Source organism: Podarcis liolepis (genome assembly GCF_965112155.1).
Source record: "Podarcis liolepis genome assembly, chromosome: 4".
Classification (NCBI taxonomy): Eukaryota; Metazoa; Chordata; class Lepidosauria; order Squamata; family Lacertidae; genus Podarcis; species Podarcis liolepis.
The window spans coordinates 72,199,514-72,212,240 of NC_139558.1; the positions used below are offsets into that span (position 1 = coordinate 72,199,514).

Consider the following 12,727-nt stretch of genomic DNA (forward strand, 5'->3'; position numbering starts at 1 on the left):
AATTTTGAAGGATGGCTGTGCTTCAGTTTGTGTATTGATTCTAAAAGTACAAATTCAGTAAATTTGCCTTTAAATGAGAACTGAATGAATTCATCCACCATCTGCCTTATACAAAGCCATATCATTGCTCTAGCTAGCTAGCTCAACATTGCCAATACGGACTGGCAGTGGTGCTGCAGGGTTTCAGGAAGTGTGTCTCTCTCCCAGCCGTATCTGGAGATGCTGAGGTGTGAAGCCAGGATGTTCTGCATGAAAAGCAGATGCTCTGTCACTAAAATATAGCCCTACACAAATGCATTTACCTTATGCTCTGTGAAGACCTGCTGATGAAACATGATCTGTAGCAAAATCCAGCTTTTATGGGAAGTCATCCAGAGTGGCTGTGGCATGATGATGATGATGATGCTCAACAAAGGACTCATACAAGCATTGTTCTGACTTTTTTTCCAAATTATTTTATTAAACAATCATGTTTTACATGTCATCAGATCTAAACCCTGAAGTGCAAAAACATGTTTCTGAGGTATTAAGACTGGAGGAAACCATGCACAACGTTGTTATGAAAGACCCAACTCTATAGCAGGTTGGATATCTTATGAACTTTATAGGCCATTTTAGAGGTCCAAAGTGAACTGATATGACAGGTTGTTGTTGTTTATTAACTGTACTTAGTCATGATATTCAAATAGCCCTGATAATTAACCACTTGTGTTAAGTTCACACAGAAAAAGACAGACAAAATTAACACAGGAAACTTGACAATACCCAAAAGGTACAATATGCAGCCATTCGACTTGCTCAGACTGCTAGCTTTTGAAAGATAAAATTAGCATCCAAACTACATCCCACTATACATTCTGCCATTATGTAGCCTCATTTATGATCAGTACCCCTTACATATTTTGGTGAGCTGCACAGAAATCTCTAAGGTGCTACTCCTAAATACCTGGTTATAGAAACAAAGTCACTTGGGTTCTGCTCATCCGAAGTTTTCTAGATGAGCTAGAGGTGTGAGGAGGCAATGTATGTTGATAAGATGCATAGCCTGTTCTTCTTTAAAAGGCTTCCTTTCCTAAGCAGTAGTTATCTCAAGGACAATTATATAATGTTGCTGAGAGGAAATGAAAAGAGAAAGGAATCCTTCAAATGGTTGACCTGAGGCAGAATCCACTTCATACAGTTAAAGGTAACAAGTCGCCCACGGAACTAATGGTCACATGTGTTCGGCAGTTGCAGCTAGACATGTTAGTTCACAACCCAGAGATTCTCCTGTAGATTGATATCCAGGCCTGGTGTCAGGACCTGACACCTCACACAGCTGTTGGCAAGGCCTACCGGTACTGGCACCTGCCCTGGGCCCTCAGCACAATGAACTACTACCTTAAATTTCCCAAACCGCCCACAGCAATGCTGCATCAGGTTCTCTGGGGCATTGTGGAAAATGTAAAATGGTGGCTCATAGACACCTACCACAGCTGGAAGGGCACCAATATAGGAAGTGACCCACAGGTTGCCTATTGTCAAGAGACCACTCATACCTAGATCTGGCCCTGCTGACAGCTGCCTCTAACTCAAGAGATGAGACAAATGAGCTTTGTCTTTATCTCTGGTTCCCTTCTCACCTGACGTGCATCATATCCAGAGTTCTGATTTCTGCAGCAGGTGTAGAAGGAAACAGATGATCTAACTGGGGAGCTAGCAGAAGCCCAATTGCCACCTGAACAACTTTTTTCAGTGGTAATTTTAAGGATGCAGTAGGGTGCCACTTAATGAAGACACAAATAGCCCTAGACCAGCCTGGGTTCTCTAGATGCTTTATGCCAGCCTGGTCAATGGTCAGGGCAGGGGTGATGGGAGTTGTAAGAGGAAAATAGAGTGTGTGTGTGTGTGTGTGTGTGTGTCCCATTGCGGAAGGCTACCCTAAACTGTCACCACTATCATAAATATACTAGTTCTTCTGTGAAAGACCATTTGAATGTCTGCATTCACTGTGGAGTTCTGGGATCTTCAAGAAAGAGGCCATACATTAATGAGTCATTCAGGCTAGCTAAATAGGTCATTTTCCCAAGGCAATAAACAGACTTCAAAGTTCACAGTTTTCTAGACTCTATGGATTTGTTCCACTTTTCCTAAGGAACAAATCCTCTACAGACCGTAAAAAATGATCTTGTATACAGAGAAATTGTGCAGTAAAGATCATGCAGAGACGGCAATCCAAAGTGTACTTTTTCCTAAGTACAGTTAGGATTGCAGCCTCTTGTGTTTTCCATGCATACAAAATGTAAAATTACTTTTATATAATCATAGTTAGGATCAGAATGGAACTGTCCCTGAAGTCTCAAAAACTTTTGAAGACACTGGGTATTATTTGCTTTCTTTTCCTTTAGTGGTGGTAAGTTCAGGACAACCCTTCCTGTATATTCCATTCCTAAAAGAGGTTACTGAAGTCCTAGACAGAAGGTCCTCTTCATCCCAGACAGAGAATTAGAATTAAGAAGGGGGGGGGACCAAACTATTTACTGAATCTAGATAAGGTCCGTTAAGCATTGAATAACTGGGTACCTTCCAGTCTGAAGCATTCTTTTAATTATTATTATTATTATCCTCATCATCATTTTTAAAGGCATGTAGTGTTTTTTCCCCCTTAGGGTTCCTATGACTGATTTTTAAAATTATTTTAAGAGTTAGAAACACCTTTTGTAGAGATGTTTACATCTTTTGTGGACCACAATTGAATTCTGATCCAGTATTCACACTAGGACTGGATTAATTAACAATGAAAAATCAAAAACATTTTGAAACAAGAATTTGAGTTTGCATAGAAATGCAATGATTATTCTGCGATTTAGGTTTCCATGTGAAAAATATGCAGGGGACAGAAATATTTATTGAGCAATGCTTTCATTGCAAGTGTATTTTCAGCACAGTGTCATTGTTTCTCTAAATCACTGCTGCTGCTTCAGTATCATTCTTTTCCTCTTGTTACTGCTACTTTCTCCCTCTTGGATTAGGTGATTCCAACAATCAGTTGTCATGTGGTGAACATGATGATGCTATGACTCTATAGAGTCCAATCAGATCTGGCTTGTTGCTGATGTCACTGAGGGCCAACAGTATCGATTCAGAGTGAGGGCAATGCATCCTGGATAATTTGCAAAGGTGATGGTAGCCACTAATGAACATGATGACATCATGGTGGGATGTAGCTACCATGAGATGGAGTTGGCTATGAGATGACATCATTAAAGGTAAATAAATTCAATGCAAAGAGAGAGCAACAGAGTGTAATGGAAATAAACAGATGAACGTTTTCAAAGCAATTGAAAACCCCAACTCCAGGGAACAAAACACCAAATCAGTAGGGTGCTTTTCAACACTGCCAAAAACATCCCACAAAACAATTAGCAGTTTCAATTCAGTCGTAAATTTGCGATATAAAACATTTTTGCATAGGCAAAATATAATTAAACACAAGTCAACCATGTGCCCATTGTGGCCATTTCTTTGTTCAATGGGGAGGTACCCTGAAACAGAGCAGAATTCACCTCACTGCAGCACTTGATCGCGTTTTCAAAGCAATTTAACTACTTACTATTTTAAATGGTTTGTAACTCCTTTTTGTAGCCCAGTCGGTAATGAAAACTATATTTCAAGTGCCAGATTTTGTACAGAAAAGTTTGGCATAAAACGTATAATGTTGTAGAAAAACCGAAGAGAGAAAAAATAAAGGTTGTCCTTTTCAAAGGAGCTCATTAACTATGCATGTTTCATAGCGCTCGTGTTTGTATAATTTGAATGCATTTGGGAAAGGTTTCTGCCTTGAGCAATTTTTAAACTTTACGATCCCACTTGGAGGTTTAAAAACGTTTGGGTTATCAATAATCCCATTGGCAAAATGTCAAATAGCTTTGTCACACGCATACACGAATGGAAAAAAGAACAATCATTACCTTTACTGCTTATTATCTATACAATAGCGTTTATAAGGCTATAAGTAAGAATAGCTGGAACTTGAAAGCAGCAGAATGCCGCCTTGGTGACGCTTAAAAGGGAACACATTTCATGGCAATCCCACAGAGAAAATCCAAATGATTTGTTCCTTCTAGTTGAAAACTGGGTTTCGTACACCATTCAAAACTAGGCTACTGCTGGACCACTTTCTGTGGAGGAGGGTGAGGGAAAATATGAAAAAAATTGTGCTCATAATTCCTAAAATTACTACTCCTGAAATCAAAGCACTGGTGACTGAATTCAGCTGGAAAGCAGATCCATTTGGACTACCTACAAAGGAGTAAGAAATGAAAAGGGAAGTGTTTACAGGCACTGAAATTGATCCAACCAAAGATACTTAAATTCCCATTTATTCACACTTAAGTCCCATTGATTCCAGTGTGAGAGATAAGTGTGAGTCCACATATCCGCTCAAAAGTAAGCTCCACTATTTCAATGGGGCTTACACCTAGGAAAGTGTGAATAGGGCTGCAGCTTGCATACACAATATAACTTTAAAGCACATTCAAAACACATTGCTCCCTCAAAGAATTCTGGACACTGTAGTTTCTTAAGGGTTGCTGGGAATTTAAATATGAAGGGGTAAACTACATTGCCCAGAATTATTTGAGTGAAATAACATTGTTTGAATGTGCTTTATGGTATAGTGTATACAGTGGTACCTCGGGTTAAGTACTTAATTCGTTCCGGAGGTCCATTCTTAACCTGAAACTGTTCTTAACCTGAAGCACCACTTTAGCTAATGGGGCCTCCTGCTGCTGCCACGCCGCCGGAGCACGATTTCTGTTCTCATCCTGAAGCAAAGTTCTTAACTCGAGGTACTATTTCTGGGTTAGCGGAGTCTGTAACCTGAAGCATATGTAACCTGAAGTGTATGTAACCCGAGGTACCACTGTATTACAATTAAGTGTTTTAAGTTTGTTGTTAGCTGCCCTGAGCCCGGTTTTCTGAACCAGGAAGGGTGAGGTATAAATTTTTTATATATATATATATATATATATATATATATATATATATATATATATATCATTATTATTATTATTATTAGTGTAACATTAAAATACTCCTTTAAAATAAATAAATAATAATAATAATAATAATAATAATAATAATAATAATAATAATAATTGTTTGCTCATATTGGTACAACTTACCAAGCTGTGAATTATTAGTTGGGGTCTCATCTGTACAAAAATATAAAAATAGATACATTGTAAATTTAAAGATATTATTTGAACAGCATCTTTCTGCTCATGCATAATCTAAGATACTTTAAACAACTTTTATGAGATTATTAGTTTGTCAGCATCAATTTGTTTGTTCAGATTAATCTTAGATCATTTGTGATAAGACAGGTGCCCCTGTGTATATTTACCTGGAAGTAAGTCCCACTGAATTTACTAGGACTTACAATCAGTGCTGTGCTGCATCCTTTAAGGAGTGCTAAGAGATTATAAACAGTTGTTCACATTTGGGGTGGAGGGTACATGTGTTTCAAACATATAAACAGAATTTTACAGTTATAACTCAAACAAACTTTGCTTGCATCAGACAGCCTGTTGCACTGAGTGCCTGCGATGTCTGAGCCACTCATGCACAGTTGTTGTATTTTAAAGGACTAATTATATGTAAATTTATATTGCAAAATTATAGATATCATACCCATAATACATGTAAAAGAGTCAGGCTCATGCTGTACTCTATTTCTGCAGCATAATTTCATAAGGGCATGAATACTTGGGCTGTACACCAGATTTGGCTGAGGCCCAAGCCAAATTCAGCCCATATGAAGGGATCCAGGGCAAGATCAGTCAAATGGGGATGAAATAGTCACAGGTTGGGTTGGATGGCTCTGAGGAATCTGGGGCTGTCAGGGATCAGGACATCAGGCAGTAAGGAGGTGCAGGCATCAGGCAGGAAAACCCACAAGAAAGGCAGAAGTCTATGTGACTGCTGGCTGCATATTCCCAGGTGAAGGTAGAAGCCCAATACCAACTGATTCTCCTTCCTGCTTAACACCCCACCCCACAGGATCGATGCTGAGCAGAGACAATGATGTTGTGGGGTGCAGAAAACCCCTTCAGGAAAGCTCCTTGTGAAGAAGCACCATATAGGATCGATGCCTCCATGCAACAGCTGTTGAGCAGAGGCATCAATCCAGCATGGCGCAGGGTCTCACAAATATGCCTTCCCCATACAGAAGCCACTTAGGAAGGAGCATCCTGCAAAACAGACCCTCTTGGTCGGTTTAATTAGTTGGGTTTTTAAAAAACTAATTAAACTAATTTGGATCCAAAACTAATTTGGCACTGGATCCAGGATAGGGCAGGTGGATTCCGGGTTGATCCAGAGCAAGCTGACCTTATTGGGGGTGGCTCTGAATCAGAGGCACTGAATGGCTTGGACAGCCCTAATGAATACCCACATGTTTTTATGTAGTTATGTGCATTGTTGCAAGCTTCTGCATACATGCTAGTTACTTCAAGTGTGCAATATTACATGTATAATGATGGATATAAATAAACAAGGATTCTTTGCATTTTGAGCAGAACTAAGAAAACGGTCAAGATTAAGTAGCAAGACCAAAATTATGAGTAGGACTTAATTAGATGTCACTCACAGAAAATTATCCTTAAACAGGAAAATGGTTGTGTTTTTGAAATCATGCAATAATATGATCACGCCTACCAGTTCTAGTAATGATGGGGCCAGCAGAGATTACAGCACTTCCAGAAGTACTCTGAGGGCTCCAAGTGGTTCTCTTTGCTGCATCTCTTTTTTTCCTGTTACTGCAGATCTGGAGGGGCAATGAAAACAATCATGATTTCAGTGGACAGAGAAGTACATTCCTCCTGTATCGAACATTTTAAAAACAAGCTCTTTTTGGTTGTACGGAATCTGTTCCAGAAGTCGTTTCGACTTCCAAAATGTTAGGAAACCAAAGCACGGCTTCTGATTGGCTGCAGGAAGCTCCTGCAGCCAATCGGAAGCCGCAGAAGCCCCGTCGGACGTTCAAGTTCCAAAGAACGTTTGCAAACCGGAACACTCACTTCCGGGTTTGTGGCGTTCGGGAGCCAAAATGTTCGAGTCGCAAGGCATTCGGGATCCAAGGTACGACTGTATTGGAAAAGAAACTATGTACTTATTAACTTTGTTGCGTGCAATCTTTTGTTACAACTCCTGTAAGAGAGTGCAGTCTTGTCCATGCCTCTTTGTTTCCTTATATATCCAGGACTGGTTTTGAGAACATGGATCAGGAAAGTGGCCCATCTAATGGGTGTACTGCTCTCACAGTGGCTTACAGGAAGCCCAGAAGCAGAACCTAAACACAATAGCACTCACCCTACCTGTGGTTTCCAGCATCTGGTATGCAAAAAGTTACCTTCTCCAACAGTGGAAATATAATATCTAGAATACTATGGTTTGGCCCCAGCAGTGCCCTTCTGCAAACACAGGTGCTTTGAACACGTTCTCCCTGAAGACTCCTGTGCCAGCTTCAATGCTTTTCTGTTCCCCAAACCACAGGAGGTTTTCAGAGGGTGTCAGAATGGCACAGGGGACAAATGGGAATCAACCAAGCAGTTCCACTTACTGATCTCTGGATAAACTCAGTGTGTTGTAATAGTTAGAGTGTCAGACTAAGATCTGGGAGGCCAGGATTTGAATCCCCACTCAGCCATGAAACTCACTGGGTGACCTTGAGCCTCTTAAATGTGGAGGGGGGAAGTCTGTTTGGGGGGGAGGAGGTAGGAAATAAATACAATGAAATAAGTAAAATAAATGGGTATGACATTTGGTGTGATTCATCAGGTTCTTGTATGTAATTTCTGCATCCCCCTCATCAGTAGATCTTGTTCTAGATAAAAGCTCTGCTCATTACCAGCTTGGTGGGAAAGTGAACTTGTCCTTTACTATGATTCCCTCTACATATTCCCTGCATTATAATTTCAGCTGTTACATGATTGCTTGACAATGTGAACCTGATCATTCATAACAAATCTAACCTTTCTGCCATACATTGGCAGTGGGGGGATTGCCATAGCGTGGTAAGTTAACTACTGCTTGAGCTGATTATATCCCAGCCTCCATATTTAAAACACATATCTAAGAGACAATTGCTTTAATATGTTACGGATGACAGTCAATGACTCGTTTTGTTTTAATCACTTGTCTTTACACTGTGCAAAACATTCCAAGTTTTGTTCCAATTGCAGCATTACCAAAAGACTCCAAAACCTACAGGAGCAAGAAAGGGGCAATCATCAGCTCTGCACAGCTTTGTCACACAATGGAGAAAAACTGTGGACATTTTCTGGTTCTTGTGCTTCACGAAGCGGAACACCTCGAAAGAAAACCGGCCCATTTGACTCCTGCCATTTTCAATGATAGTTGTCTGAGGGTCCTTGTCGCAGCTGGAGGAAAAGATTGAAACAGGAGTGATGTTTTCTGGTTCCCAGGAGGTTAGAGTCTCAAAGAAAAACACTAAAGCATCCTGACTACTACTAGATGGTGGGGAAATGGTGTTAGAAACCTTTGGTTTCATGGGTCTAAGGGCCCCAGAATAGGTCTGGTTCTGGCCAGGGCTTGGATAGATCACCTGGAACCCATGTACAACTCCTTGAGCTTCTTGATGGAAGAAAAATATTAATGAACTTAAACATAAATTAAATACATTGGCTCAACTTTTGAATACCGTATTTTTTAAATTATATTTGCAGCCCATTTCTTGATTATAATGTACAGTTGACACATGCTTTATCCTTGTCATATTAGTCCATTTGCTTTTGTACTACACCTCATACTTAGCTCCAAAGAAGATCTGTTCAATTACTCATCCTCATCTTTTCATTAGCTCCTGCTAACCTGTTTACATGCAAAGCATGGTGTAGAAGTTAGACTGCCAGGCTGCATTCCCATGGCAGTTTATTCTATTTTCATGTCTTGCCCCTAACTGTTATGTTCTGTATTATATTTGAGCTTTCACACAACGTAAAAGCCACTTCTGGAACATTAGTGGAGTATAGTGTAAGCTTAGCGCGCATTTCCTTGTTATTTGCTTCCAGGAAAAAACTGTTTGCAAATACAGTGGTACCTCCATTTGCGGACGGGATCCATTCTGGAGGTCTGATCAGATCCCCAGGTTTCCACAATGTGAGGATCGCTTCTGCTCAGGTGCGCGTGGCGAAACCCAATAAAATACTTCTGGGTTTGCCGTGTGCACATCCCAAAGTTTATGTAACCAGAGGGTTACATAAACGAAGGTACTACTGTAGTGTGGAAATGAGGGCCAAACTTGTGCTATATTCCTCTATAGTTCCACAGAATTGGATAGAACAGCCCAACGTATGAATGTGAGTTAAATATCATTCCCTGCCAGGTGGATCGCCATTATGGTAAATGCTTTTTTAAAACTTTCACATCATATATACGTGATATATATATCACTGATGACATGTGAGGCACCCTACTGTAGCTTGGTCAACAGTGTCACCCGACTGATCACCAAACTACTCCAGGGTGCCCTGCCAGGGTAGTTTGATCATTTGTGTAGGTTCCTGTAAACCAACTTAGGGCTATATATTTAGTGTGAATATATTGAAACAAGCATATAGGGTAGAATAGGCTCAGTTGATACCTGCTAATGATAGTCATTATTTACATGAATATTAATGCACGTATTTCTTAGGTTTCAGTTCTTCTTATAGGGTTTCTTGTGACGTGAGCCAATATTTATTTCACTACTATAGTAACATTATACATGTTTTATATATAAAAACAAACTTTGAAAATAATCAATACATTTTATATTAATCTGTTTTAACAGTGTAGTGTGGCAGAGAAACACTATATTTGGAAGAAGAAGAAAATCTACCTAAAGAAGAGATCATATCGCAGATCATCATTTGGATTTCCAGATGGAGTAGTATAGCAGTAGTCCATCAGAACATTCCATCTGTGCAATGAAAGATAATTAACCGCTAAGCATTTCTTGAGATTCAGCATACACACACACACACACACACACACACACACACACACATCCATTGAGAGTGCTGGCTGATAATGTGCCACCATCTTCCATTATGATTCAAAAGATGAGCAATACCCTGGTGCCTTAACTGCAACAAATCACTGAACAATGAGTACAATATAGCTAATGTGAAGCTATAGGCTCACCTAGGAATTGGTGCAGCTATTATAGTCATGAAGTTATGAAGTGGTACTGATTTGCTATCATTTCATTGGCTACTCCAGACTTCATGAGATCATTTAGCTAGAAACCACATTTGCCTCTTTTATAATTTGAGGCTGCTACATCTTGTGCTCAAGGAAAGAGAAAAAGCATTTTTCACTGAGTGTAACTACCACTGACATTCTGCAACTTAGCTGGAACATTCAGCAAGCCCTACCTGCAGGGAACGAGGCAGAGGGCCTTCTTGATAGTGGCATCTGCCCTGTGGAATGCCCTCCCATCAGATGTCAAAGAAAGAAACAACTATCTGACTTTTAGAAGACGTCTGAAGGCAACCCTGTTTAGGGAAGTTTTTAATGTTTGATTTTTTATCGTGTTTTTAATATTCTGTTGAGAGCTGCCCAGAGTGGCTGGGGAAACCCAGCCAGATGGACAGTGTATAAATAAATTGTTGTTGTTGTTGTTACTCTCTAGGCATTATATTTGGAGAAATGGTTTGCAGAATGTATATATTTGTTAAAACCGCAAGCAAAATTGTATTTTTAGGAGAAATGTGCATCTAAATGTTGGTGGATTTTCATGGTGATTTAAAAAAAACAAAATTCTGTGGAAATGAGGAGAAATGGATTTAAGATTGGAAAAATGAGAAAATGAGAGGAACCAAAATGGACAGATAAATCCATCTGTATCTGAAACCCTGGGGTGCTGCTACCAGATAGAATAGACAACACCAAGAGAGATGGTCTAGCCTACTGTAAGACAGCTCCATATATCCATGCATCCTTGTATCCCAGGGAGCAGAAGCAGCTTGCAAGCTAGGGCAGAGCTGCTAGGCTAGCTTCCCAGAAGCAGCTTGCTGTTGCTTGTTTTGTGGGAGAGGAGGAGGAGAGTGAGGTGGCAAGGAGGCTTGCTCATTACAGGCATATTGCCAGGAGTGCCAGATAGGCTCCACCAGTGCTTTTGCACTGCAGCACCCTCTCCACTGCTTTACTTCTCCTAAGGTAAAGGTGTAAGGGGGCGGGTAGCACTGTGGTCTAAACCACTGTGCCTCTTGGGCTTGCTGATCGGAAGGTCGGTGGTTCGAATCCCCGCGACAGGGTGAGCTCCCATTGTTCTGTCCCAGCTTCTGGCAACCTAGCAGTTCAAACGCACACCAGTGGAAGTAAATAAATAGGTACCACTGCGGCCAGAAGATAAATGGTGTTTCCATGCGCTCTGGCTTCCATCACAGTCTTCCATGCGCCAAAAGCAGTTTAGTCATGCTGGCCACATGACCTGGAAAGCTGTCTGTGGATAAACGCCAGCTCCCTCAGCCTGAAAAGCGAGATGAGCTTAGTTGCCTTTGACTGGACTTAACCGTCCAGGTGTCCTTTACCATTTTTTTTTTTACCTTTTACCTCTCCTAAGCAACAGTGACTCACCTGCCAGGAAGCTGATGTATTGGCTTCACCCCACATGAAGAGTCACTTCTGCCAAGGAGCTTGTGTTTCTAGGACCACAGATTTTGTTGTGGGGGGGTGGGAGCGGGAGAGACATATCATTTGCCATACCTGCCATCGAGGTTTGTTGCTCTAACAGCTGCAAAAACTTTTGTTTTCAACGGTAACCCTGTACTGGGGATGATCAGCTGCTCTCTGTAGGTGGAGTCCTGGAAAAGCAAACAGTTCTTATTACACACCAACAGTATGATCCTATATAACAGAAGTGATTGCAGTCAGCTGGTGAGGCTACCAAACTCAAGATTTAGTCTCAGGTATGTGTGTAGAACTGGGACGCAGGTGGCACTGTGGGTTAAACCACAGAGCCTAGGACTTGCCGATCAGAAGGTCGGCGGTTCGAATCCCCGCGACGGGGTGAGCTCCCGTTGCTCAGTCCCTGCTCCTGCCAACCTAACAGTTCGAAAGCATGTCAAAGTGCAAGTAGATCAATAGGTACCGCTCTGGCGGGAAGGTAAACGGCATTTCCGTGCGCTGCTCTGGTTCGCCAGAAGCAGCTTAGTCATGCTGGCCACATGACAAGGAAGCCGTACGCCGGCTCCCTCAGCCAGTAAAGGGAGATGAGCGCCGCAACCCCAGAGTCGGTCACGACTGGACCTAATGGTCAGGGGTTTCTTAACCTTTACCTTTACCTATGTGTGTAGAACATTTCTCACTGAAAGGATCAGGTAACAATGGGACAGTTTGCAATCCTCTTGGAAAGCATTGCTTCCAGGCAGATATCCTTAAATCCTCATTGCGTTATTGGATATTGGTAGCAAACACAGGTCTGGTAACCCAGGCTATCACTTCTCACTTCCATAGTCATGAAAATGGGATCAATTAACAGGAAGACAGTCATAACAGAAGGAGCAGCACCAGTAGTAGTAAATTTACTTCCTGCCCTTTACCAGCAGGCCCTAGGGCAGGTTAAAACAGTTTAAGATTTGGAATTAAGATCAGTTAAAACAGGTTACAGTCACAGGAATAGAGTGAAGAGTACTTGATCCATCCTTCCCTTCTATCACTTTCCTCCCCAAAACTCTTT

General features: G+C 41.1%; 1 protein-coding gene across 1 annotated transcript in view; it reads right to left on the reverse strand.

The window, feature by feature from the left end:
* Window positions 1-501: 501 nt before the first annotated feature.
* The window catches only part of ZPLD1 (zona pellucida like domain containing 1), a 38,620-nt gene continuing 26,394 nt past the window's right edge, over window positions 502-12,727 (reverse strand). Inside the window, exons 6-11 of the mRNA XM_083498701.1 lie at window positions 11,755-11,852; window positions 9,884-9,964; window positions 8,252-8,423; window positions 6,700-6,808; window positions 5,166-5,195; window positions 502-4,281 (exon numbers count right to left, since the gene is read on the reverse strand). Coding sequence (XP_083354827.1) covers window positions 4,103-4,281; window positions 5,166-5,195; window positions 6,700-6,808; window positions 8,252-8,423; window positions 9,884-9,964; window positions 11,755-11,852 — 669 coding nt within the window. The 3' untranslated portion in view covers window positions 502-4,102. The remainder of the gene's footprint in view (window positions 4,282-5,165; window positions 5,196-6,699; window positions 6,809-8,251; window positions 8,424-9,883; window positions 9,965-11,754; window positions 11,853-12,727) is intronic.